Raw genomic sequence first — 24,040 nt, forward strand, 5'->3', positions numbered from 1 at the left:
CAAGTAGGCATAACATGTTCTCAAAAAATTAGGGTTGGCACGCAGAAGAATTTTGAGTCAGAGATTTTGCTGGTTTTGGCACGCATTCACAAAAAGGTTGCCCACCCCTGCTCTATGTTCACAGTAACGCTGTTGAAAGTGCTTGTGCATCAGTGTCATTTCTGTGGACATGTTTTAAAAACACATGCAGACTGACAGCTCTCAAAGGGAAGGGGGAAGGAGGGCAGGAAGAGACTAGCCAAAGAACTTATATGCGTATATGCATAGTCCATGTGTTACAGGATTCCAGGGCAGGAGGAATAGAGAAACTGAGGCAGGAAAGTTAAAACAAAGCCAAACGGTATGGGGCAATTTGCTGCCAGCTATTAACTAACCAGCCATTATCTTCCCCAGACCACCAGAGCAAATGGTTTAAAAACCTCCCTAATGAGAGAATACAGAAAGGGATGGAGGAAGGGGAAGGGGGGAAAAAAGGGCAGTTTTACCCCCTAAGCAGAGAAGCCAGCAATCTCAAGGCTTGGCAAGATAAAATTACCAGGTGCTTCTCATGAATTCTGGGAACGCCACAACAATGTAAAAAAAGGGACCTTGAGAATTAATCTGCACCACAATAGTCAGCAGAGGAATTCCGAAGCCTATAGACAGGAGGGCATATAATCCCTCAGACCCCCACCCAACCTGCTCTTCAGACGAGCTGAGAGCCCGTCTGCTTCATAAGCCAGTGTATAGGTTTGTTTGCTTTGCTTTTGCTTTTTTCAATAAAGATGCATGCTTTACTTGCTTTAATTAGTTGGCTTTTCACAATGCAGTGAAGGTCCCTCGTATAAATTCATTTATGTGAGAATACGTGGATCGAGGTTGGGGACAGCCCTCTCCCACTGGCTCAGGGGGCTGTCCTGTAACAGCTCTCTGGTGTCCGTGAGAGGTGTCTCTGCAGTGGTTCTCAACCTTCTGGCCCTTTAAATACAGTTCCTCATGTTGTGACCCAACCATAAAATTATTTTCGTTGCTATTTCATAACTGTAATGTCGCTACTGTTATGAATCATAATGTAAATATCTGTTATGCAGGATGGTCTGTGAAAGGGTCGTTCGACCGTCAAAGGGGTCGACCCACAGGTTGAGAACCGGTGCTCTAACACCTGGACACAGACGATACTTAGGTGAAGGCCTGGGTGGAGGGAGAGCCAGGTGGAGGGGGACAAAGGGAGGAAAGGGGACATCTGTAATACTCTCAATAATAAAAATAAATTCAAAAAAATAAGAACACACGTAGAGCTGTCATTACCTTGAAATTTTTCTGGTAAGATTTATATTGAAATGCACGTTTCTGAAGATCATCCAGAACTAACTGCAGCTCAGTCAGTTGGGATTTTATTTTTTCTTGGTCGGCATTAATATCCAAAATCTGGGGATCCTATAAAATTAAGGCAGCTTTTGAGTAGCGGTTCCTGCTTTTTGATGTAGACCATTGCAATAAATTAACAAACATTTTCAAAACATATTTTTCAAATTCTCTTCTCACTCTGCTTTTTATAAAATATGTTAAAATGATGGCTTTACCTGAATTGTAACGCAACACATATGTATTATAAAAACTATGGAAATGCATTAAAAATCTTATCCATGGGAATAACAATGATCTATACTAATAAAAGGGTAATATGCTAATTAGACCGGAAGACCTTCCAGAAGTCCTTCTGGACAAAGCCATGGTGGCGGGGCCGAGGCAGAGGCGGTTAGGGGCGATCAGGCCAGGAAGGGAGGGCAGTTGGGGGCAAGCAGGCTGGCAGGGGGGTACAGTTGGGGGCGATCAGGCCAGCAGGGGGGACAGTTGGGGTCAAGCAGGCTGGCAAGGGGGGCAGTTGGGGCAAGCAGGCTGGCAGTGGGGGCAGTTGGGGGCAAGCAGGCTGGCAGGCAGAGTGGTTAGGGGCAATTAGGCAGGCAGGCACATGAGTGATTAGGAGCCAGTGGTCCTGGATTGCGAGAGGGATGTCCCACTGCCTGTGGGATTGGGCCTAAACCAGCAGTGGGACATCCCCTGAGGGGTCCCAGATTGGAGAGGGTGTAGGCCGGGCTGAAGGACACCCCCCCCCCCATGCACAAATTTCGTGCACTGGGCCACTAGTTTTAAATAATACCTAATATATTTTCCTTTATCTGCTTTCATGTCCTACACTTCTTCCACAAATGTGACTTCAGGTAAGGAGAGGTGAGCGCAATAGAGAAAAGCAGGAAGAGACTATAATACAAGGAAAATTCTTTTATATATATATAAAAAAAAAATAGAAAGCCTTTGAATTCTGAGAGGGAGGAAGAGAGAACATAAAGAATAAATGGTCAGACATGTTTTCTGGCTGACCTGGTGGGTGGAAGCCCCATCCCGTGAACAGGAATGGAAAAATTTAGGAACAAAGTAGAAACACCTAACCAGGTTTGGGAGACTCTGAGGCAACTGAGGAATCACAGCTGTCATAGCCGTGGTGTGGGGAGGCCAATGATCCCATCCCCGATACAGCATGTCTCTGCACTCAAAATGGCAGCATGTTCTTGGTTAGAAAAAGCGAAGGGAGATGTCCAAGGAGGAAGGAGCTTGGGTTGGCGCTCTGGCGCCTCCTGGCTGGGAGTGGCATGCAGGGGATCGTGGACTCCTCATGGCCTTGATGCTGGCAGGGGCATTGCTGAAAGCACTGCTGGACAGAGGAACTCTGAGGTCAGGATTAGGAAGTCACAGATTGAGACTGCAGGCAATGGCAGAAATGGCGGAATGCAGCAGAAGGGGCTAGCATGGCACCGAAAGAACCAGGAAGGACCCTGAGCTGGCAGCTGCCCGGGATCCCCAACCCCAGCCAACCTGCACTGGAAGCCCTGTGTTCCAGAGGGCAGCACGTGGACCAGACACCCCTCCCCTCCATCCAGGGGGAGGAAATGCAGATTTCCCCTGATGGAGCTGCAGGGGGGAGGGGAGGGGAGCAAGGGTGAAGACCTGCTTGACAGGGAGTTCCAATTTTGAGTTAAAATCTATGCCAAAAGGGACCAAATAAAAACAAAAGAGACATTTCAAACGGAAATAAATTGTGTGATCATCAATGGCCACATTTAGGTGTTTTCCTCCAATTCCCTTTATCAACAGGAGTGCCAGTCGCTGACAGTAAGGTGGTACCATTTATGGAAATGGTGAAGTTGCAGTTCTTGGCTGGAGTGAGAATGAGTTAATTCCAAACCCTCTGTAGGAGGAGCACTTGCTGGAGGGAACCTCCGCTATCACTTTTGTGTGTGTGTGCATCATGCTTCTAAAAATGGGCGACTACACATGAAGCACTTGCTGGCGCTTCTGCTCTCTCTAGCAACCCATCTATACACATAGGTACTGTGTTTGTAAACAAAGGATAATCACTCGTACTTTGTATTGCCTGCTCTGTATGGAAAGCAGTATATAGTGCAGCACCTAACCAGGCTATTAATCATTGGAAGCAGATTGACTAAGCTTGAAATCTGGTTCCTCCATTTATTATTACTTAACCTCTTTGTGTTTTGGCCTCCTTCTCTATAAAACTGTGACTAATAAAACTTTATCAGTGTTCTGAGGATTAAATGAGTGAAAACATGCAAATGATCCTGGAAGCATTATTCATCATTGCCCCAAACGAACAATCCCAATGTTCATCAACTTTGGATAATTGAGTTGTGATATACAATGAAACACTATATAATAATGAACATGGATAATAACCTACATTCACACACAGCAACATGGATGGATCTCAGGAATGAAAATCAAAGGGCATACTACTGTATGATCCTATGTAACTGAAGTTCGTAAACGGGCAAGACTACTTTATAGTTTAGAATTCAGGGTAGTGGGTGCATGTGGAGAGGAGGAAAGGGTTAGTGATAAAAGGGGACACTAAAGGAACCAGTAATGTTATAGTTCTTGACATGAGTAGTGGCTACATGATGTGTTCTCTTTCTGCTAATTCACTAAGCTGTAAAGATATATTACAGTTATGTACAGTTTTCTCTGTGTGAAAATACAAAAGTACTTTAGTACCTGACACATAACAAGTACACAATACATGTTAGCTACTTTTACATTCCCACATTAATGCGTTTAAATGTATATTGTAATCTTTAATGTCTGTTTTGTATTCCTTTGGGTACATGCACCCTAACACATTTTACTAATCCTTTGCTGATGGACATTGACTTTTTCCCAATTATCCTGATTTGATTATAACTTTATATGGTTCTATACTTCTGTGTTAAGTTTTAGTCAATGTTAAAATGGATCATTACAAAATCAGATGTTCATATATGCGTCAGTTAAGAATCACCCAGATGGAGCAACTAAGATGGCGGCATAGGTAAACACCGGGAAATTATTGCCTCACACAACAATTGAAAATTACCGCAAAGGACTGAGCAAACATCATCCAGAACAACAGGAAGGCTGGCTGAGTGTAAATTCCACAACTAGAAGGAAAGAAAAGCACGCTGAGAGCCAGAGGCACTGCGGAGGTGAAGTGCAGAGGTACGGCGGCGCGCCCGCGCGAGGAAAGGGGGTGGCGCCTGAGGACGCAGCTGTCTTTTTGAATCACAAACTCCCGACGGCTCTGAACTCCGGTTCCGGGAAGTCTCTGGGGACCCAGGTCTCATACGGGGAGAAGCTGGTCTGTCCGGCAGCGAGCGAACTTGAGGGCGGCTTTCCCTCAGAGGTGCTTGCAGCCGTTACCGGAACACTGAGACGCGCGACTCCGGGCGGAGAATCGGCCATGGCCGCTTTCTCCGCCCTCTGACTCCCTGAGACCCCGCCCCACCCAGGCTGCGGCAGAGGCTTTTGCATGTGAATGTACCTAACTGCAGCCGAACCAGGCAGACCTGGAACTTCCAAGAGAAGGCCCAAGGCCCCGCAGCGGCTTGCATTGCTTCACAGCTGAGCCTCTTCGTGGCTCCTGCTGTGTGGCCTCAGGCAGAGGCTGAATTAGCACCTCCTTAGATCCAGGAGCCACTGTACCCAGTGGTCAGAGGGGGTCCATCCAGACTGCAACTCCTCAGATCCATAAGGGACGCACTCAGGGAGCAGACTCAGTGAGCACCAAAGCCCCACTGAAGCAAGTCTTGCCCCAGAAGGGTGTCTTCAGCACAGAAGTTCTCCCACTTTAGACACAGCTGATTCTCACAGCCAATTGGCCTGGAGGTCAATTCCTCCCAGTGATTCTACAACAACCAAGGCACCAAGAGTGCACCAAGAGTGTCCACCCCAGGTAACTGGGGAGGCTGAGCTACTGGGCCCTACAGGACACCTGGCGCACAGGGCCACTCTATCAACACAGGGAAGCTGCCAAAATGCGGAGACAAAGAAACAGGTCACAAATGGCAGAAATGGAGGAAAGCAAACGATTGGATATAGAGTTTAAGGCCACGGTTATAAGGTTTTTCAAGAATTTTATGGAAACCACCGATAAATTTAATGAATCCCTCAATAAGAATAGGGAGACCATGGAGGACATGAAAAAGGACCAACTAGAAATTAAGCATACACTGACTGAAATAAAGAATAATTTACAGAGATCCAGCAGCAGAAAAGAGGATCCCAAGAATCAAGTCAAAGATTTGAAATACAAAGAAACAAAAAATACCCAACCGAAAAAGAAAAAAGAAAAGAGATTCCAAAAATATGAAGATAGTGTAAGGAACCTCTGGGACAACTTCAAGCGTACCAACATCAGAATTATAGGGGTGCCAGAAGGAGAGAGAGGGCAAGATATTGAAAACCTTTTTGAAGAAATAATGACAGAAAACTTCCCCTACCTGGTGAAAGAAATGGACTTACAAGTCCAGGAAGCGCAGAGAACCCCAAACAAAAGGAATCCAAGGAGGACCACACCAAGACACATCATAATTAAAATGCCAAGAGCAAAAGATAAAGAGAGAATCTTAAAAGCAGCAAGAGAAAGACAGTCAGTTACCTACAAGGGAGTACCCATACGACTGTCAGCTGATTTCTCAACAGAAACCATGCAGGCCAGAAGAGACTGGCAAGAAATATTCAAAGTGATGAATAGCAAGAACCTGCAACCAAGATTACTTTATCCAGCAAAGCTATCATTCAGAATAGAAGGTCAGATAAAGAGCTTCACGGATAAGAAAAAGCTAAAGGAGTTCATCACCACCAAACCAGCATTATATGAAATGCTGAAAGGTATTCTTTAAGAAGAGGAAGAAGAAAAAGGAACTCTTACCATTTGCCACAGCATGGATGGAACTTGAGAGCGGATAAATACCACAGGATCTCACTCATTTGTGGAATATAATGAACAACATAAGCTGATGAACAAGGACTGATCCAGAGACGGAGAGGCATTGATTGGACTGTCGGGACTTGGAGGGAAGGTAGGGGAGGGTGGGGGTAGGGGGAAAGATCAACCAAAGGACTTATATGCAAGCATATAGGCCTAACCAATGGACATGGACAACGGGGGGGTGAGGACATGAGCGGGGGTGGGGGGGGTGGGGGGTAGAGGGTAACGTGGGGACAAGGACACATATGTAATATCTTAATCAATAAAAAATATATTAAAATAAAAAAAAAATAAAAAAAATAAATAAAAAAAAATAAAAACCAGCATGGTTGGAGCCCGGGTTGTGGGCTCCATCCCAGTGTGGGGTGTGCATTAGGCAGTCAATCAATAATTCTGTCTCATCATTGATGTTTCTATCTCTCTATAGCCCTCCCTTCCTCTCTGAAATCAATAAAAGATATGTTAAGAAAATCAACGACAAAAAATTTAAAACACAAAAAAAAAAAAAAAAAAGAATCACCCAGATGTCTATTTTAAATTATTAAAAAATCCCCCTTGTATCTTTTGTATAGTAAAATTAGTGCAGGTTAACCAAACAGTCTTCATTATCATTATTGCTTTATATTCTGCCTCTTCCTAAATAGAAATTTTCAAATATGTGGCTAAGAAAACTCATTGTGAAGTAGCTATAAATATGCTAACAAATTGTAAAAACACGCATTTTAGAATAGTAAGTACAAGCCAGTATAAATAAAATTTAAGTATTATGTATATACTCTGCTTGCAATGGTCTGAAGTGTATTCAGTACTTGAAGAGAGTTCAGAAATAGAAGTTCAAAGACCATGTTAATTGGTCAGAATAAAGTCATATAAAACAGAAGTAAAATCAGATTAAAATAAAATAGGCTATCGAAATGGTTCGATTAAAATACAGTAGTCAAACTTTACACATTTTTTTTTAAAAGCTTCCTTAACTTACCTGTGCTTGCAGCTTGACGTCGTTCACTTCATTGGTTAGATCTTCAAGATCTTTACCCAAATGCAGACAAAATTGCTTAATGCTTGTGTCTCTATCACCTACGGCTTTATCAATGGCATTCCGAACAGCAACAATGGACGGCTTCATGGTTGCAAAGACAGCAAAGTCTTCAGGCGGTGTGGGAACCTGATACTGTTCAATGAGCTTGTACATTTGAATCACCACATTGCCTTCATCTTCAAGGGTTTCAATCTGAAAGGAAACATGGGTTGCTTGTTAAATAATCCGAGTCCTGTTACACCCTGTAGGCCTTGTCTAACACCAGACAGCCTCTGAGCACTGGCTGAGGAGAGCCAGCTCATGAAGAGCGTGGGAAACTGGCTGAAGCCTGTCGGGTGACCACTGCTGTCATTGTTACAATACAGGTAATCAGGCCCAGGGGGTAAGCTGTTCAGAGCTGAGCACAGTTAGCCTTATTCTTATGTTTACTTTTCTCCTTTCTCTTTTGTGCCAATATTTAAGGTTTTCAGGGACAATGCGTGCTGTGAGGATGCTCAGCTGTAATATCAGAGCCCCTGGCATATGTGCTGAGCTGTGACTGTCCCAGCCCAGCCATGAGCTGTGGACAGGCCATGTACCTGCCTGCATAGATTCAGACCTCTAATCTATGATGAGCATCCCACTATCCTTTAGTAAAGACTGCTTCTACCTCTAACTGACGACTAAACATCTTCACCTTGATGTCCTACCTTCAGTGGACAGCGTCTTTCCTAATTTTCTGGCAAGGGACTCTCCAATTTTGAGAGAACCCTCCTCTCCCAACTCCGTGATAGGGTTATAGACGAAGCAGCCATGTTCATCTAACTCAGTGGTTCTCAACCTTCCTAATGCCACGACCCTTTAATACAGTTCCTCATGTTGTGGTGACCCCCAACCATAAAATTATTTTCGTTGCTACTTCATAACTGTAGTTTTGCTACTGTTATGAATCATCATGTAAATATCCGATATGCAGGATGTATTTTCATTGTTACAAACTGAACATAATTAAAGCATAGTGATTAATCACAAAAAACAATATGTAATTACATATGTGTTTTCTGATGGTCTTCGGCGACCCCTGTGAAAGGGGTGTTCGACCCCCAAAGGGGTTGCGACCCGCAGTTGGCGACCCACAGGTTGAGAACCGCTGAAACTTGACTCAACCTCCTTGGTCACAAGCAGCATCAAATTGGGAGCTAGCAATCTGACATAAGTCTGACCTCTCTTGAATGTGGAAAGAGTTAGACTGTAGCTGTGGGCAGAGGCCATTTGTTTCCACGTGGAGAAGATTGCAGAGAGAGGCTTTCGGAGAAATGGTTCTCAACCTTGGAAAGCTTGTTAAAATACAGATTGTTGAGCGCCCCCCCTCCAAGTTTCTGATTCAGAGGCCTAAGGTGGGGCTGAGGAATATGCACTTCTAACAGTTCCCATTGCTACTGCTGCTGCTGGTTTGGGGACCACCCTTTGAGAAATACCACTCTAGAGTTCTAGGGAGGAGCAGCGATGAAAGATGAAAAGAGAGAGGCCTTCTAATTTCCCTAGGCCAGTGGTCGTCAAACTGCGGCTCGCGAGCCACATGCGGCTCTTTGGCCCCTTGAGTGTGGCTCTTCCATAAAATACCGACTTCTGCGCATGGGCCACGAAGTTTCAATCGCACTGTACGTGTGTGCCTGCACGTGGTATGTGGCTCGCGAGCCGCAGTTTGCCGACCACTGTCCTAGGCTGTACCAGTTCCTAGTTCCTGTCCTTTTTTGTTGTTGTTGTTAATCCTCACCCAAGGATATTTTTTCCATTGATTTTTAGAGAGAGTGGAAGGGATGGAGGGAGAGAGAGAGAGAGGAAGAGAGGAAGAGAGAAAAAGAGAGAGAGTGAGAGAAACATTGATGTGAGAGAGACATATTGATTGGTTGCCTCCGCATACTCTCTGACTGGGGGTAGAGATCAAACCTTCAACATAACCTATTTTAGTCCTTATTTCCAGATCTGCAGAATAAAACTGATCTATACTTCCTATGTTTTTGTGAGAATTTAAAATGTAATGTCTGTAAAAAATGCAGTGCAATGGCTGACCAGTAGTAGGCGTCTGAGCAGTGTTAGCTGTCATTGTGTGTAGGGCATCTGCTTACTTTGTCTGAAAGTGTTTCTGATATTTCCACAGCTGTTCCTTGAGCTTCAATCCCTCCGTTTCTTTTTGTTTTTAATGATTTCAGAGAGGAAGAGAGAGAGAGAGAGAGAGAGAGAGAGAGAGAGAGAGAGAGAGAAACAATGATGAGAGAGAATCACTGATTGGCTGCCTCCTGCATGCCCCCCACTGGGGGTCGAGCCTGCAACCCGGACATGTACCCTTGGCAGGAATCAAACCCGGGACCCCTTAGTCCACGGGCCGATGCTCTATCCACTGAGCCAAACCAGTTGGGGCCCCTCAGTTTCTCTTATCTGTCATTACCTATCACAAGATCTGCAATAATGAGTTGTATGAATCAACTCACCCTTTCTTGAATTTCATCAAGAAATACTAAGCTGTTAACATATTCTATGGTGGTCGATGGAACAAATTCAAGTTTGTACTCTGCATCTTGTGCCTCAGAGATAATGGCATCCACTTTTTGCTTGCTTTGACAAGGCAGCATAAAATTTAGCACCTAGGAAAGAAAAAGAAAATGTCAATCATAACTGTTTGATTATATTTTCATTTTACTGTACATTGTAGGTCAACCCTAACTGACCATCTGTTGAAAGAGCAAGTATTGGAAGCAGCAGTGTATATAAAGGGACTTTTTTTTTCACATTAAATCCCTGCCAGGTAAATGAACCAACAGAAAGGGCAGGTTGTGAAGATCATTTCCAGAACAAACTACATTACACAACTTATTTAAAAGTTTGTTTAAACTCTCGGAGCTCTTGTAAACACCCTTTCTGTTACTTTGCCCTGTGTAGTGACATTGTTGTGTCCTCCCCAAGATCACTTCTGCTCCTTTCATGCCGGGTGGTAGCCATGTGGTTTGGGGGGAAATTGATCAATTTCTCCTTCAGAAACAAAGGTGGAGGCCGGCTGATCACTGGGCACACAGGAGGCTGGCTTCCGTTGGCCAGTGTGATTGGGTGAGGGTAGACCTCTGGTCTTAGTTAATTCAATTAGTTAATTCAGAGGTCCAGACCTACTGTTTAAGGCTGAGAGAAACGCATGCTCAGCATCCCAATCTTCCTTTCTGTCTGGGTACAGAAACAAGGCAATAATGAGCTTGGGGAGCATTTCACCGCCAAGTCACAAATGCGAGGGAACGTGAGCCTTATGACGAAGCTGGCACATCAGGGGGCTCAGTAAAGACAATGAAAAGAAACAGAGTCTTGGTAACACCACGGAGTCACTACACCAAACCTCCCTGATGCCCATTCGCCCCCCACTCCCCCTTTACTTCTTTTTTAAAAGCTGCACAGCCTATGAGTTTTCTGATTGCTGAAGCCGGTTTGAGAGCAGTTTTCTTTGGCTTGGTATATAGTAGTGTTCAAACTGCTGAAATTGAGTTGAATTTGCTCCAATTGTACATTTTGTCTTTTCCAACAGATGAAGAAGCAAAGCTCCAGGAGAAAGCCCAAGGTCGCACAGCTAATTACAACAGAACAGGTACCAGCACTTCTGAGCTGTCTTTTATAAAGGGCTCAGAAGTCTTCTGTAAGGGCCAGAGAGTAAATGTTTCAGATTTGCAGGACATACAGTCTCTGTCACAACTACTCGGCTTTGCCCTTGTCGTGAGAAAGCACCCACAGACTACACTACACCTAAGCCAACAGTCACAGCTGTGTTCTCATAAACTGTACAAACCAGGTGGGGGGCTGGACCGACCCTGTGAGCTGCTGCTTGCCAAGTACCAAAATCTAACCAGGTCTTTAGGGGCAGTGTCAGATCAGGACATGATCTCCCGAGTGTGATCTCAGCATCCTAGAATGAGGAAGCATTCCCACAGAACGTGACACCAAGAAGCCTTGAAATTCTCCAACAAAGGAAAAAGGAGTAAGAGTAAGAGGCTAGTCTGAGGCTTGCAGCCCCTCTCTTTCTTCATCTGAAAGCGGACTGTGCTTGGAACAGGAAGCAGAATGTGGAACTTTTCCTAGAAATTAAGAATGCCCAGTAGGTTTATGTTCATTTTAAATCCTGGCAATACTAGAAAATACAGTTTATTTGCAGTAGAAAAGTCATAAAATAATTGTAGAGGCCATAATTAAAATTTTTTCCTAGTTCATAGTTACCTCCAAGCATCGCAAAGGTGATGGAATCAGTTTTTCCTTCAGCAGCTTAGTGTCAATGAGCAGCAAGCCGACATTTCTGGTCGGTCTTAGGGCTAAAGCATCCTTGTGCTGCCTGTGATACTTTTCCAGTTGTTCACTGAAGAACTTAACATCTACATAAAATAATTCACATAAAGCAACACATTAGATTAGATTTTGAAGGGTTGTTGTGAAATATATTAAAAATCATTGCATTAATAAATATACATATGTATTTATGTTATTCCTATGTAAGCTTCTTTGTGTAACTTTAACATGTTAACTCATAGTTCTTTATATTTTACTAGAGGCCTGGTGCATGAATTCGTGCACAGGTGGGGTTCCATGGCCCCACCAGTGATCAGGGCCAATCGAGGCCTCGAGGCCATGTGGCTCAGTCCCGATCAGGGCCATGGGGGCCCGACTGGCCTGGGGGAGGGGCTGTGGGAGGTTGGCTGGCCATGGGAGGTTGGCTGTGGGACTGCACTGACCACCAGGGGGCAGCTCCTGCATTGAGCATCTGCCCCCTGGTGGTCAGTGTGCGTCATAGCTACTGGCCAGTCATCTGGTTGTCCAGTCCTAATGGTCGCTTAGGCTTTTAAATATATAGATTCTTGTAATAAAAAACTAATAAGTAATAATTAAATGTTTTAAAGTAACAATTAAATATGTAAATATGTTCCCAGCTCCTATTAGGAGATGGCAGGTGAAAATAGCATAATTGCAGTAGAGGATCTTGTCTGGAATGGACTAGAGTCTAGAGTCAGGTTGATTTGAAATTGGGCTCGGTCTAAGGGTTCTCCACAAAGGAAAGCATCTTGAGGATATTAACAATAAATGCTTTAGACACAAGAGATCAAGCATAGCTCAAGTTTTCCCTGTTCCTCTTTCCACCACCTCTACCAACCTGCTCGCACATCATGCTCAGGGCCTTTGCCAGCTTGAACCTGCCATGTGCTGCAGTTGGGTTTTGATGATCTTCCTGCCTCCATTTCCTCCCTTCCCCCGTCCACCTGAAACCAGTGGAAGCCTGGTTATCCTTGAATATACTTTTATCAGGCTACTGGTCAAACACAACCCTTCCTAACAGTCATACGGTACTAAACTACTCTGCTTGCCTTTCAAAATCCTGTACCCTCTCAAGTTTAGCTTATTTCCAATTACTTCCTCCACGTGGGTCAGATTGAGCTCCTGAGTGCATCCTGGAGATCAAGAGTGTTGACTCCTGCCTTCATCCATGTCCTCTCCTCTCCTGAATACAGGGGGAGTTTGACATGTATAAAGAGCACACCAGACAGAGTGTTTGAAGACCTAGGGTTAGTCTTTAAACCCACATGTCACTTAATCTTCCTGAGATTCAGCTTCCTCACAATAGAAAAAAGGACAATTACCTACCATATGTTTATTGATTTAAGAGAGAGTGAAAGGGAGGGAGAGAGGAGAGAGAGAAACATTGATGTAAGAGAGAAACATTGATCGGCTTCCTTCCTCTAGCACCCTTGATGGGAGAGTGAACCTGTAACCTAGGTATGTGCCCTGACTAGGAATAGAACCTGCAACCTTTTGGTGTACAGGACGATGCTCCAACCAACCGAGCCAACTGGCCAGGGCGAACACAGAGTCTTTTTACCTGGTATCATGTAAATATCCTTTCTAATAGTGTTCTAAGAAATACCAGTTTGGGAAACACCAGTTTGGTCCAATACTCTCATTTTATACATAAAGAAATTTAGATCAATAAGGTTATTGATCTAATAACCATGTTTCTCTTTTACCATAGTCACACAGCCAAAGAGAAACAGGAGAGCAAAGCTGATAGAAGAGAAATAAGATTTATTTTCTATCTCTTTTTGAGATTGACAGGTAGTATGTACAGTGGTTAAGCAGGCAAGCTTTCAAGTCAGAGAAAAGTGTTTCTATACCATTTACTAGCTGTGCAATTTTGCAGTTTCCTAGAATACTAGAGGCCTGGTGCACGAAAATTCATGCACTGGGGGGAGGCAGTGTCCCTCAGCCCAGCCTTCCCCCTCTCACAGTCTGGGAGCCCTTAGGGGATGTCCTACTGACAGCTTAGGCCCGCTCCCCAGGGAGCGGGCCTAAGCCACAGTCTGGCCTCCTTCTGTGGGAGGCAACTGGCTAATCAGGGGAAGGCACCACCCCATCACTCCGCTGCTGCTGCCACTGCTGGCCGCTGTAGCTGTGAGGCCTGAGCCCACTGCTGCCTGAGCCCGGGGCCTCGCAGCCGCCACCTGTCACTGCCATGGCTGCCTGCCTTTGGCCCTCGCAACCACTGCAGCTTTGTCTGGAAGGACATCTGGAAGGACGTCCAGAAGACATCTGCTCTAATTAGCATATTACCCTTTTATTAGTATAGATGTCTCCATTTCTTTATTTGTAAAATGAGAATACCAATACTCACCTCATAGAACTATAAGGATTAGGTGAGATACCTGAAAAATTACTTAGCACAGTATCTAGCAAGTTATTAGTGTTCAGCAAGTACAGAAGTTATGAGTAAACACTGACTTACAGAAACGTAGTGTTAAGATATGGCTGACAATGTGAGGAAGCCAGAACCTGTCCCCGGATCATCTTCTGGGGCTGTTCAAGGGACACTCTGACTCAAAGTTCATTCAAACAGACATTTATTAATTACCTATAATATGTGCAAGGCAATGTTACAGTATTTTGAGGGAATATGATAACAGGCAAGGCCTGCTATCTAAGGGGCAAAGTTACCTTCTATTAATCTCTAGCAAACAACTGGGTTTAGAGGTTTAGGAATTGCCAGAGTTTCCAAAAGCAGGAGAAACACAGCACTCAGGAGCCCAGGCCAAGGAACTCCAAAGTCCCAGCCAACAGACAGTGCCTGTGAGACTCTGGTTCCAGGACTGGGACAGGATGCATGAACTGAGGCAAAACTAGATGAAGGGAAACCTGGGAGTCTGGTGATCTCATCCTGATGGGAACTTGAAGGATTAAAGTTGTCCAATGTGAGGATGTGGTAGCAGCAGACTGGGAGGCCTTAGGCTCAAGGCTGTGAGTAGAAGCTCAAAGTGATTGGAATTGGTTGCTTGGGTTCAGCCTGTTCCATGTGCTGAAATGCCAGGAAACCACCACTCACCACCAAACAAACCTAGAAGACGATAAACCTCAAGATCCCTATCAAAAATAATTAGTAAGGAAAAATTAGAAAAGTTACCAGGTTCCTGAAGTTTAAGAGCTTCTAAGTCCAGACTTTCATTTTCCCTGAAGAATAACTGGAACTTTTCAAATGTAGCTGCATATAGTTGGGCAGATTCAAATGCTGCCTTTATGGTTTCCTAAATGTTATAAATAAACAGAGAAATACAATTTTATTTTTCCTGAGCAGAATTCAATTCAATGTAAATAAACAAACAAATACAAATGCCTGCTCTGGGTCCAACAATATGCTTTGACCTGGGGATACGTAAGTGAGGGAAGATGCCATCCTACAGGTCCAGGAGCAGCAGCTAACGAGTCTCTTACGAAGTTAACATTTTTTAAAATCTTTGAATCTGTTTCTTATGATTGAAAAAAAAGAAAACTGGTAATTCTGTAGCTTCACAGTGAACTTACACATCACTAATAATCATATGGCAAGAGAATGTCTGTTTCCAAAGTGCAAATGTTATGTCTCAGTTGAAGTGTTTTTGAGCAAAGGCAAAAGTGTTCAGCATATCTATAGAATGAATGGCTTAATCTTACTGTGAAGTCCTCTGTAGTGACCAGGCTTATTCCAAAATGACTTTCATAATTTCCCCTAATAAAACCCTTTCCTTCACTTAAACTTGGCTACAACCACCTCATCCCCACAAAATTTCTTCAAATCAAAACAATAATTTCCCATCATTTCAGTCCCTTATTACCTGTGTCAATATATATGATCATAGTTCAATGCCTGTGAAAGGCAGTTAGCCTTGGTCCATGACTCCCTGGCTGCACACCATAGCTTTCCCTTGTTTTTCCTATCAAGATTATTTTGCAAATGACTACGGTTTGTCCCAGGGAAAACTAGAGGCGATCAATGGAATTGCTCATTCCCAACATACCCAGGCTAGTCATGCTTTATGGAGAATGGCTAGTACTAGAAAGTTTAATGACAAAAGAGCACGCACCCTATATGGTTACATTTAGCTATTTGTCCATTTATTTCCTTTTAAAAGGCTCTTATCTATTCTCCTACACTCTTTCGACTGTTTATTTCTTTACATTAAAAATTGAGAGGAAGGCCTGACCAGTGTGGCTAAGTGGTTGAGCATTGACCTATGAACCAGAAGGTCACAGTTCAATTCCTGGTCAGGGTACATGCCTGGGTTGCAGGCTCAATCCCCAGTGCGGGGCATGCAGAAGGCAGCTGATCAATGATTCCCTCTCATCATTGATGTTTCTATCTATCTCTTTCTCCCACTCTTCCCTTCTCTTTGAAATAAATAAAAATATGGGTTTTTTTTTTTTAATTGAGAGGAAGAAACTGTCTAACTTGTGTCTCCTTTTAGCTTACTTAATAGTATCTCTGATTTGTGATCATACAGGTCATAGCAACATGTTCAAAATATGATTTGAAACTCTGTATTCTGAAATAATTTCACATTCACATTGCTGGAATAATACAAAGAATTCCATATATCTGTCACCAAAATTCACTAAAATTCCTTATTATATTTGCTTTATCATTCTCTCTCTATGTATATCATTTTACTATGAACCATTTGGGAGAAAGGTGATGACATGAGAGACTTTACCCTTAAATATTTCAGATGTATTTACAAAACACAAGGATGTCTTTTTACATGAGCATAGTACAATAATCTAAATCAGGAAATTAACATTAACATGAATTCTATTATCTAATTATAGACCTTATACAAATTTTGCTATTTTTTCCAAAAATATCTTTCATAGAAAACAAATTTTTTTTTCTGGTTCACTATCCTATCCAGGATCATGTTTATCATCTTGTTATATCTTTTGGTTTCCTTTAATCTGGAACAATTCCTCAATCTTTATTTGTCTTTCATTTTTGAAAAATATATCTCATTTGTATGTGTGCTTATACTGCCTAGTGCTAAGATTCAGCTGCACATTTTGGCAGTAATGCCACACAAGCAAACAGGAGTTATCAGTGCATCATGTCAAAAGAGACGTAATGTCAATTTGTTGCGCTACTGGTGACGTTAACGTGTTGGTTAAGGTGGTGTCTGTCAGTCTTTCTCACTGCAACCTTACTATTTTCCCTCTTAAAGTCAATAAATATCTTATGCAGAGGTACTTTGAGAGAATATCCTCTTTCTCATCATACTTTCCCCTACACATTTTAGTATGTATTGGAGGTACCTGCCTATTCCTATGATGGCTCATGTGTCTCTACTTATGTTCCATTTATGTTTTACTAGAGGCCCGATGCACAAAATGCATGCAAGGGGTTTAGCCCTCACAGCCCTGGCTTCATCTGGAAGGTTGTCCAGAAGGTTGTTTGGTCTAATTAGCATATTAGCTCTTTATTATATAGGATTGCATCTCCTGTATGATAAAAATGTTTCCTTTCGTTCCTTTCTTGTTCTTTATTAATCTCATTTTCTACCCCAGAAGTAATGTTGTCTCAAATATCTTGAACTTTTAATTCCTTTTCCTGTTGTCAGTGTTCTGATCCACCAGGACTATTTACTTATTTACTTACTTACTTTGTTAATTCTCACCTGAAGATATTTTTCCATTGATTTTTAGGGAAAGTGGTAGGGAGAGGGAAAGACATGTGAAAGAAACATCCATGTGAGAGAGACACACTGATTGGTTGCCTTCTGCACGAGCCCGGACCAGGGCCTGGGCCAGGGAGGAGCCTGCAACCAAAGTACAGCAGTGCCCTTGACCAGAATTGAACCCAGGACCCTTTGATCCACAGGCTGACATTCTATCCACTGAGCAAACTGGCTAGGGCCAACTAAGACTTTATAAAAAAAACAGTTTAGCATTTAGAGATTAAATAGCATTCAATTCAAAGATAAGAAAGGAAGAAAATATATTGCTCAATTTCTTAAATATTAGTTTCAGTAAAAGTAAATATACCTTTATTTGAAAGATAATTGTGTGAAAATTCTTATCATCATCAAATACTGATGACAAGCTGGGGCCAAGTCCACAAGTTTTTTCTTCAAGTTTGTTGTTAATATAAGGTCTGGTGAAAGCATCAAAATATGTGTCAGGCACGAGATTAGGAACTGATAACACGGTGCTCTGAAACTGATTAATTGCACCTGAAATACCATGCTGTTAGAGAGAAAAGAAGAAACACAAATGTAAACACATACATGGTTATATTTATGAATTATTTTGAATTTTCTGAAATGCTAAAATAAGTAAGAATAGCTAATTAAACCATGGCAGATACTACGTTGATTCTAAGTATATGAGAAATCAGAAGACACAGCCACTGCCTTCAGGAAATATATTTTCTAATTGAGAGAGAAGTGGATAAAAATTATAACACATATGATGAATTCTATATTTGAAATATGAACAAAACACAGAAAAGTCATAGGGAAGGCAGGTCAGAGTATGCCAAAGAGAATCAGAGAAAGTTTAAAAGGTGGGTTAAAAGTTTATATTCTTTTGAGTAGTAATTTCCATTATAAAAATCTATCCTAAGAGAAAAAATAGAATGTAAATAAAGATTCATGTGCAAGGATACTCACTGCAGTATTACTTACAATAAAAACTTATTAAAGAAATACCTACGTGTTTAAAAACAGGAGTATAGTTAGACTGTAATAAATTTATACAATGGAAAATTAGAAACCCCTTCAACATGGTGTCTCCAAAGATTAATCAATGATATGGGGAAAAACTTATGATAAATGTTAAGTTTAAAAAAGAGAGAGCAAGATAAAAATGGATATGTAATATTCCATTTAAAAATGTATTTATAAAATTTCATGGTTAGTTAGGTGTGTTGGTATATCAGTGAAACAAAAGTGGGGAAAATATAAAAATGTTAAAGGGTTATTCCTATTTCTGACACATGAAATTATAGATGATTTTAATAATATTTTTGTGTTTGTCAAATTCACTTCAATGAGCATTTATTAATTTACTAGAGGCCTGGTGTACAGATTTGTGCACATTGAAAGGAAATTAATTAGAAGGTGGCTGGTGGGGTGGGACTGGGTGAGATAGGCTGGACATGCCCTGGAGCCAAGCTCCCAAGTATATTTTGGAAGAAATCTTGGGTTAAACAGGATTCTCCTCTGGATCTGGGGAATAGGATTTTAAATATTCTGATGCATATCACAACCGCCTTTCTCCTAGGATGCCTATCAACACCTTACAGAGCATCCTTTGAAAAATGCTATCATAGGCATGGAGAAATTTTAATATTAAGTGACATGATCAAATGTGCCTATAAAATAATCTTACTGTCAGCAATGTAGAAAATGCATTCGAAGGAAGAGAGACAGGGAGATCAGAACAGACTATTAACGCAGGCCAGGTGAGAGATGATGAAGTTCCCACTGAGAGGGACTTCAAGTAATGATGAACACACAGGATTCAGTAAGTTGATCTCAAAGAGGTAAGAGGGAAACTAAGAAGATTTCCCATTGCTGACTTGAGCATCTGGGTAATGCCTTTCATGTAAGAAGGAGCAAGTTTTGGAAGAAGTTATAAGTTCAATTTATTTTGGTGAGCTGGAGTTAACTGTGGAGATTTCCAGATCTCAGTCTGGAAGAAAAGTACTGGCTGGAAATACATATATTTATAAATCTCCATTCTAGAAGTGGTAGTTAGAACAATAGGCATCCGCACAGAGAATACATAGCATGTGAAGAAGAGGAAGCTTTTCAGGACAGAAACAATCAAAGGTCAGACAAAAAAAAAAAAGGCTCTAAGAAAGAGGACTGAAAGAAAAAAGCAACAAAAAAAAAACAAGAGAAATTATAGAAAAGTGTGAAGTCTATTTCCAGACAGAGTTGGAAGCACTATATAGTCAAACACAACAGGAAGAAAAATAATTGAAAAATATCGGAATATAGAAAGCCATAGATAACTCAAGCAAGAACAATGTTAGATGTGAAGACTTAGGTATATAATTTTCCTTTAGACTAAGCTCTGCCTGTGTTTGGGAAACTAGATGGGGGTGCACATTAAGACTAATGACGAAAATGATAATAAGATAATTTAGAAAATTCATGAGTGATAGTCCTGTTTATACGACTATTGGCTAGTTTGGGGTTACACAAAGTAAAATCCTATGTGTGGTGTGAACACGGGATTATGTCCATAGCATGGCCTACAACTTTAGGTGTAGGAATTAAAAATACCCATGTGGGCCAAAGAGAAATAAAGAGTATATTTCTAAAAAATAAAAATAAAAAAGGAAAAAACCAAGATGGTGGCATAGGTAAAGGCCTATACTTGCTGCCTCCCACAACCATATCAAAATTACAACTAAAATACACAACAACTATCATCCAGAACCATGGGAAAGCTGGCTGAGTGGAAGTACTACTACTAGAGAGGTAAAGAAGAAAGTGCATTGAGACTGGTAGGAGGTGCAGAGGCACGGAACAGGCTGGTCCAGCACCAGATTGGGGCTGAGTGACCCAGCTGCTCCTCTTAAAAGGCCAGCACCACGAACTGAACTTACAAGCTCCCGCTTGCTCTGACCTCCAGTGCCCGGCGAGGCTCTGAGGGACTCAGACACATATGGGGAGAAACTGGACTATCTGGCACTTGGGCAGGAACTCGGGGGCAGCTTTCTTCCAGACAGAAGTGCTCACAGAGGTCATTGTTCCTGTGCTGGGACCTCCCTGGTGTAGGGCTGACTGGCAATCATTTCTGTTTGCTCCGCCCTAGTGATTCCCTGAGACCCCGCCCCACCGAATTTACAGCCCCACCCAAGCTGTACACAGCGGCTTTTGCATATGAATGGCCTGTCCTTTCTCAGCCTAAAACCTGTCAAACAAGCTGCAGTTGGATCAGGGAGCCCCAAAGCAATCAATAGAAGGCCCAAGGCCAGCACCAGTACCAGCCTGCCATGCTTCATACCTGGGCCTCATCTGGGCACTTCTAAACCTGATACAAAGAGGAGGAATCTGCATATCTCTCTATAGCTCCTGCTGCATGGCCCCAGGCAGTGGCTGACTTTATACCTCCCGGAGACCCAAGAGCCAGTGTACCCAGTGGTCAGTGTGAGACCATATCAGATTACAGCTCTTCACATCCATATGTGACATACTCAAGGGGAAGACTCAGTGAGCACCAAAGCCCCACTGAAGCAAGTCCTGCCTCATAAGGGAGTCTCCTGCACAGCAGCTCTACCACTGTAGTAGCAGCTGGTCCCCACAGCCAATTGGCCTGGAGGTCAATTCTTCCCAGTGACACCAAGAGCAATCAAGGCTCAATTACAACAAAACTGTGCACACAGCCCAAAAAGAGGTACACCAAGAGTGTCCACTTCAGGTGATTGGGGAGGCTGAGCCACTGGGTCTTATAGGACACTTACTACACGAGGCCACTCTATCAGCTCAAGGAGACTTAGCAGCTATCCAATAAATAGAAACAAACACAGGGAAGCAGCCAAAATGCAGAGACAAAGAAACATGTCACAAATAAAAGAAATGGAAGAAAGAAAACTATTGGATATAGAATTCAAAACCACAGTTATAAGGTTACTCAAGAATCTTCTAGAAACCTCCAAGGAACTTAGTGAGACCTTCAAGGATCTTAGTGAGCATGGTGAAAAAATGGAAAAGGACCAGTCAGAAATTAAGCATACACTGACTGAAATTAAGAATAATATACAGGGATTCAACAGTAGACTAGAGGATTCTGGGAATCAAGTCAATGATTTGAAATACAAGGAAACAAAAAACACCCAACCAGAAGAACAAAAAGAAAAATTAATCCAAAAATAGGGGGATAGTGTAAGGAGCCTCTGGGACAACTTCAAGCATACCAACATCTGAATTATAGGGGTGCCAGAAGAAGAGAGAGAGCAAGATATTGAAACCTATTTGAAGAAATAATGACAGAAAACTTCCCTTACCTGGTGAAAGAAATAGACTTACAAGTCCAGGAAGCACAGAGAAGCCCAAACAAGAGGAATCCAAAGATGACCACACCAAGACACATCATAATTAAAATGCCAAAGGCAAAAGACAAAGAGAGAATCTTAAAAGCAGCAAGAGAAAAACAGTTAGTTACCTATAAGGAAGTGCCCATACAACTGTCCGCTGATTTCTCAACAGAAACTATGCAGGCCAGAAGGGGTGGCAAGAAATATTCAAAGTGATGAATAGCAAGAACCTATAACCAAGTTTACTCTACCCAGCAAAACTATCATTTAGAATTGAAGGTCAGATAAAGAGTTACACAGACAAGATAAAGCTAAAAGACTTCATCACCACCAAACCAGTATTATATGAAATGCTGAAGGGTATTATTTAAGAAGAGGAAGAAGAAGAAAAAGGTAAAGATAAAAAAAAGATTATGAACAACAAAGTGACAACAAATACATATCTATCAACAAGTGAATCTAAAAATCAAATGAATAAAAAATATGATGAACAGAATAAACTGGTGAATGGAATAGAATCAGGGGCATGGAAATGGAACAGACTGACGATTCTCAGAGGGAAGGGGTGTGGGGAGGTGTGGGAAGAGATTAGACGAAGATCTTATATGCATGCATGCATTACCTATGGACACAGACAATAGGGTGGTGAGGGCCTGGGTTGGGGTGGGAACTGGGTGGAGGGGAGCTATTGGGGGGGAAAAGAGGGACCTCTGTAATAATCTCAACAATAAAGATTGAAAAAATAAAATAAAAATAAAAAAGAAATAAGGAGAGTGTCAAGGTTTTCCAAGGCCTGTCACTTGAGGCTAAGGGAGATCAGCCAGCTGCTGTTGGAGAGACCTTCCTTGTGCCATCTGCTGCCCAAGGGCATTTGCCTTCCATGTGAAGGTCACGAATCTTCTGGCCAGAGAGACATGAGAGCCCAGTGCCTCTCTGTGTGGGAACTCTTGAGCAAGGCCCAACCACAGGACCCTCAGCAGTCTGCTTGTCCCTGTAAATATCCTGCAATGGCCCATCTGATAAATGACAGAATCACAGTCTGCTGGTCTTGGAAGCAACCTGAAAACTCATCTGCCTTCTCATCTTACAGATGCATAAACTGAACCCTAAAGAGGCACGTGATTTCCCAAGGGCAAAGAGCTTACTAATTGCAAAGTGAAGATCGGAATCTCTGGAGAGCCTGATAACTAGTGTTTCTGCGCCCCAGTATACCCGCTAAGGACAGAAAATATAGATTCTTACTGGTTTACTAATTTCCACATGTACAAAAGTTGGAAGGCAGAGGTCCAAGGTGGCTCCCAAGGTTCCCTCCGACTGGTGTACATGCCCTGAATGCTCCTCTCGTGAGTTTGGGAGGGACCTGTGCATCTGATGGGCTGCCCCTCCATTGATTAGATTACATTGTATGGAAATTTGAAGGGATTTTGCAGATGTAATTAAGATCCCAATTCTGTTGCCTTTGAGTTAATCAGAAGGTGACCATGCTGCGTAGATCTGACTGAATCAAATGAAAACCCTTAAAAGGGTGATTGGGCCCTTCCTGAAGGAGATTTCTCAGCCAGTCTGGACGAAGCAAAGACCCATATTGTAAACTGCTTACAGAGTTTGCCACGGGGCAAGAAACTACTCGAGGTTTCTAGGACCTAAAGTGGTTCCCAGCTGACGTCCCTCAAGAAAAACGGGACCTCAGTCCCACAGCTGCATAGAGATGAATTTTTCTAACCACCTGAGGGAGCTTGGAAGTGGATCTCCTTCTGGTCTAACCTCTGAGGAGGCCTCATCCCAGCCAATGGCAGCCCGGGGAGGTCCTGAGACAGAGTAGAAGCAAAGCAGTGCCCAGACCCATGAACACAGGAACTGTGTGATAGCAAATGCTTGCTTTTTAAAAAAGCTGCCAAACTGGTGGTAACTTATTTCACAGCCATTGAGAACTGAAATAGCAAAATTTTTTCTCAGATGCAGCATGCTTTGAACGATTTCAAAAATGGTACTTGCAACAGAGTGATTTCTTGAACTCCTCTTGAGTGATGCCTATAATGAATTCTAAATTTTGTTTAGAACTTGTAGGTTCTCTTGATGATGTCCCTACCGAACTTCTAATCTGTCTCAAGTTAAGGAAAAAGTGTTAAACTTTTAGATGATGTGATCTATATAAACACACACCAGAAAGTCTTCCAGAGAAGGTGCAAACAGTAGTGACTCCACTGTCAAGATCAGTTCTGTGAGGAACATGGGGATGAGTGAGTCATCTTCTTCCAGCTTTTCCAACCCAGGAGCCACCTGAAACGAACACATGCGCAGTGTTACAGAGATACAAGTACCAAGGTGTAAGGCAGACAACTTGTCTATTACAAGAGGC

At 42.5% G+C, this 24,040-nt stretch overlaps 1 protein-coding gene across 1 annotated transcript in view; it reads right to left on the bottom strand.

The window, feature by feature from the left end:
- DNAH6 (dynein axonemal heavy chain 6) overlaps positions 1–24,040 on the bottom strand; it is a 223,692-nt gene that overhangs the window by 150,946 nt on the left and 48,706 nt on the right. The window contains exons 9-15 of the mRNA XM_036335492.1: positions 23,845–23,961; positions 17,676–17,876; positions 14,791–14,911; positions 11,571–11,722; positions 9,812–9,964; positions 7,281–7,532; positions 1,288–1,416 (exon numbers count right to left, since the gene is read on the bottom strand). Of these exons, the coding sequence (XP_036191385.1) occupies positions 1,288–1,416; positions 7,281–7,532; positions 9,812–9,964; positions 11,571–11,722; positions 14,791–14,911; positions 17,676–17,876; positions 23,845–23,961 (1,125 nt within the window). The remainder of the gene's footprint in view (positions 1–1,287; positions 1,417–7,280; positions 7,533–9,811; positions 9,965–11,570; positions 11,723–14,790; positions 14,912–17,675; positions 17,877–23,844; positions 23,962–24,040) is intronic.

The sequence above is a fragment of the Myotis myotis genome, unplaced genomic scaffold (assembly GCF_014108235.1).
Source record: "Myotis myotis isolate mMyoMyo1 unplaced genomic scaffold, mMyoMyo1.p scaffold_m19_p_14, whole genome shotgun sequence".
NCBI classification, from domain to species: Eukaryota; Metazoa; Chordata; class Mammalia; order Chiroptera; family Vespertilionidae; genus Myotis; species Myotis myotis.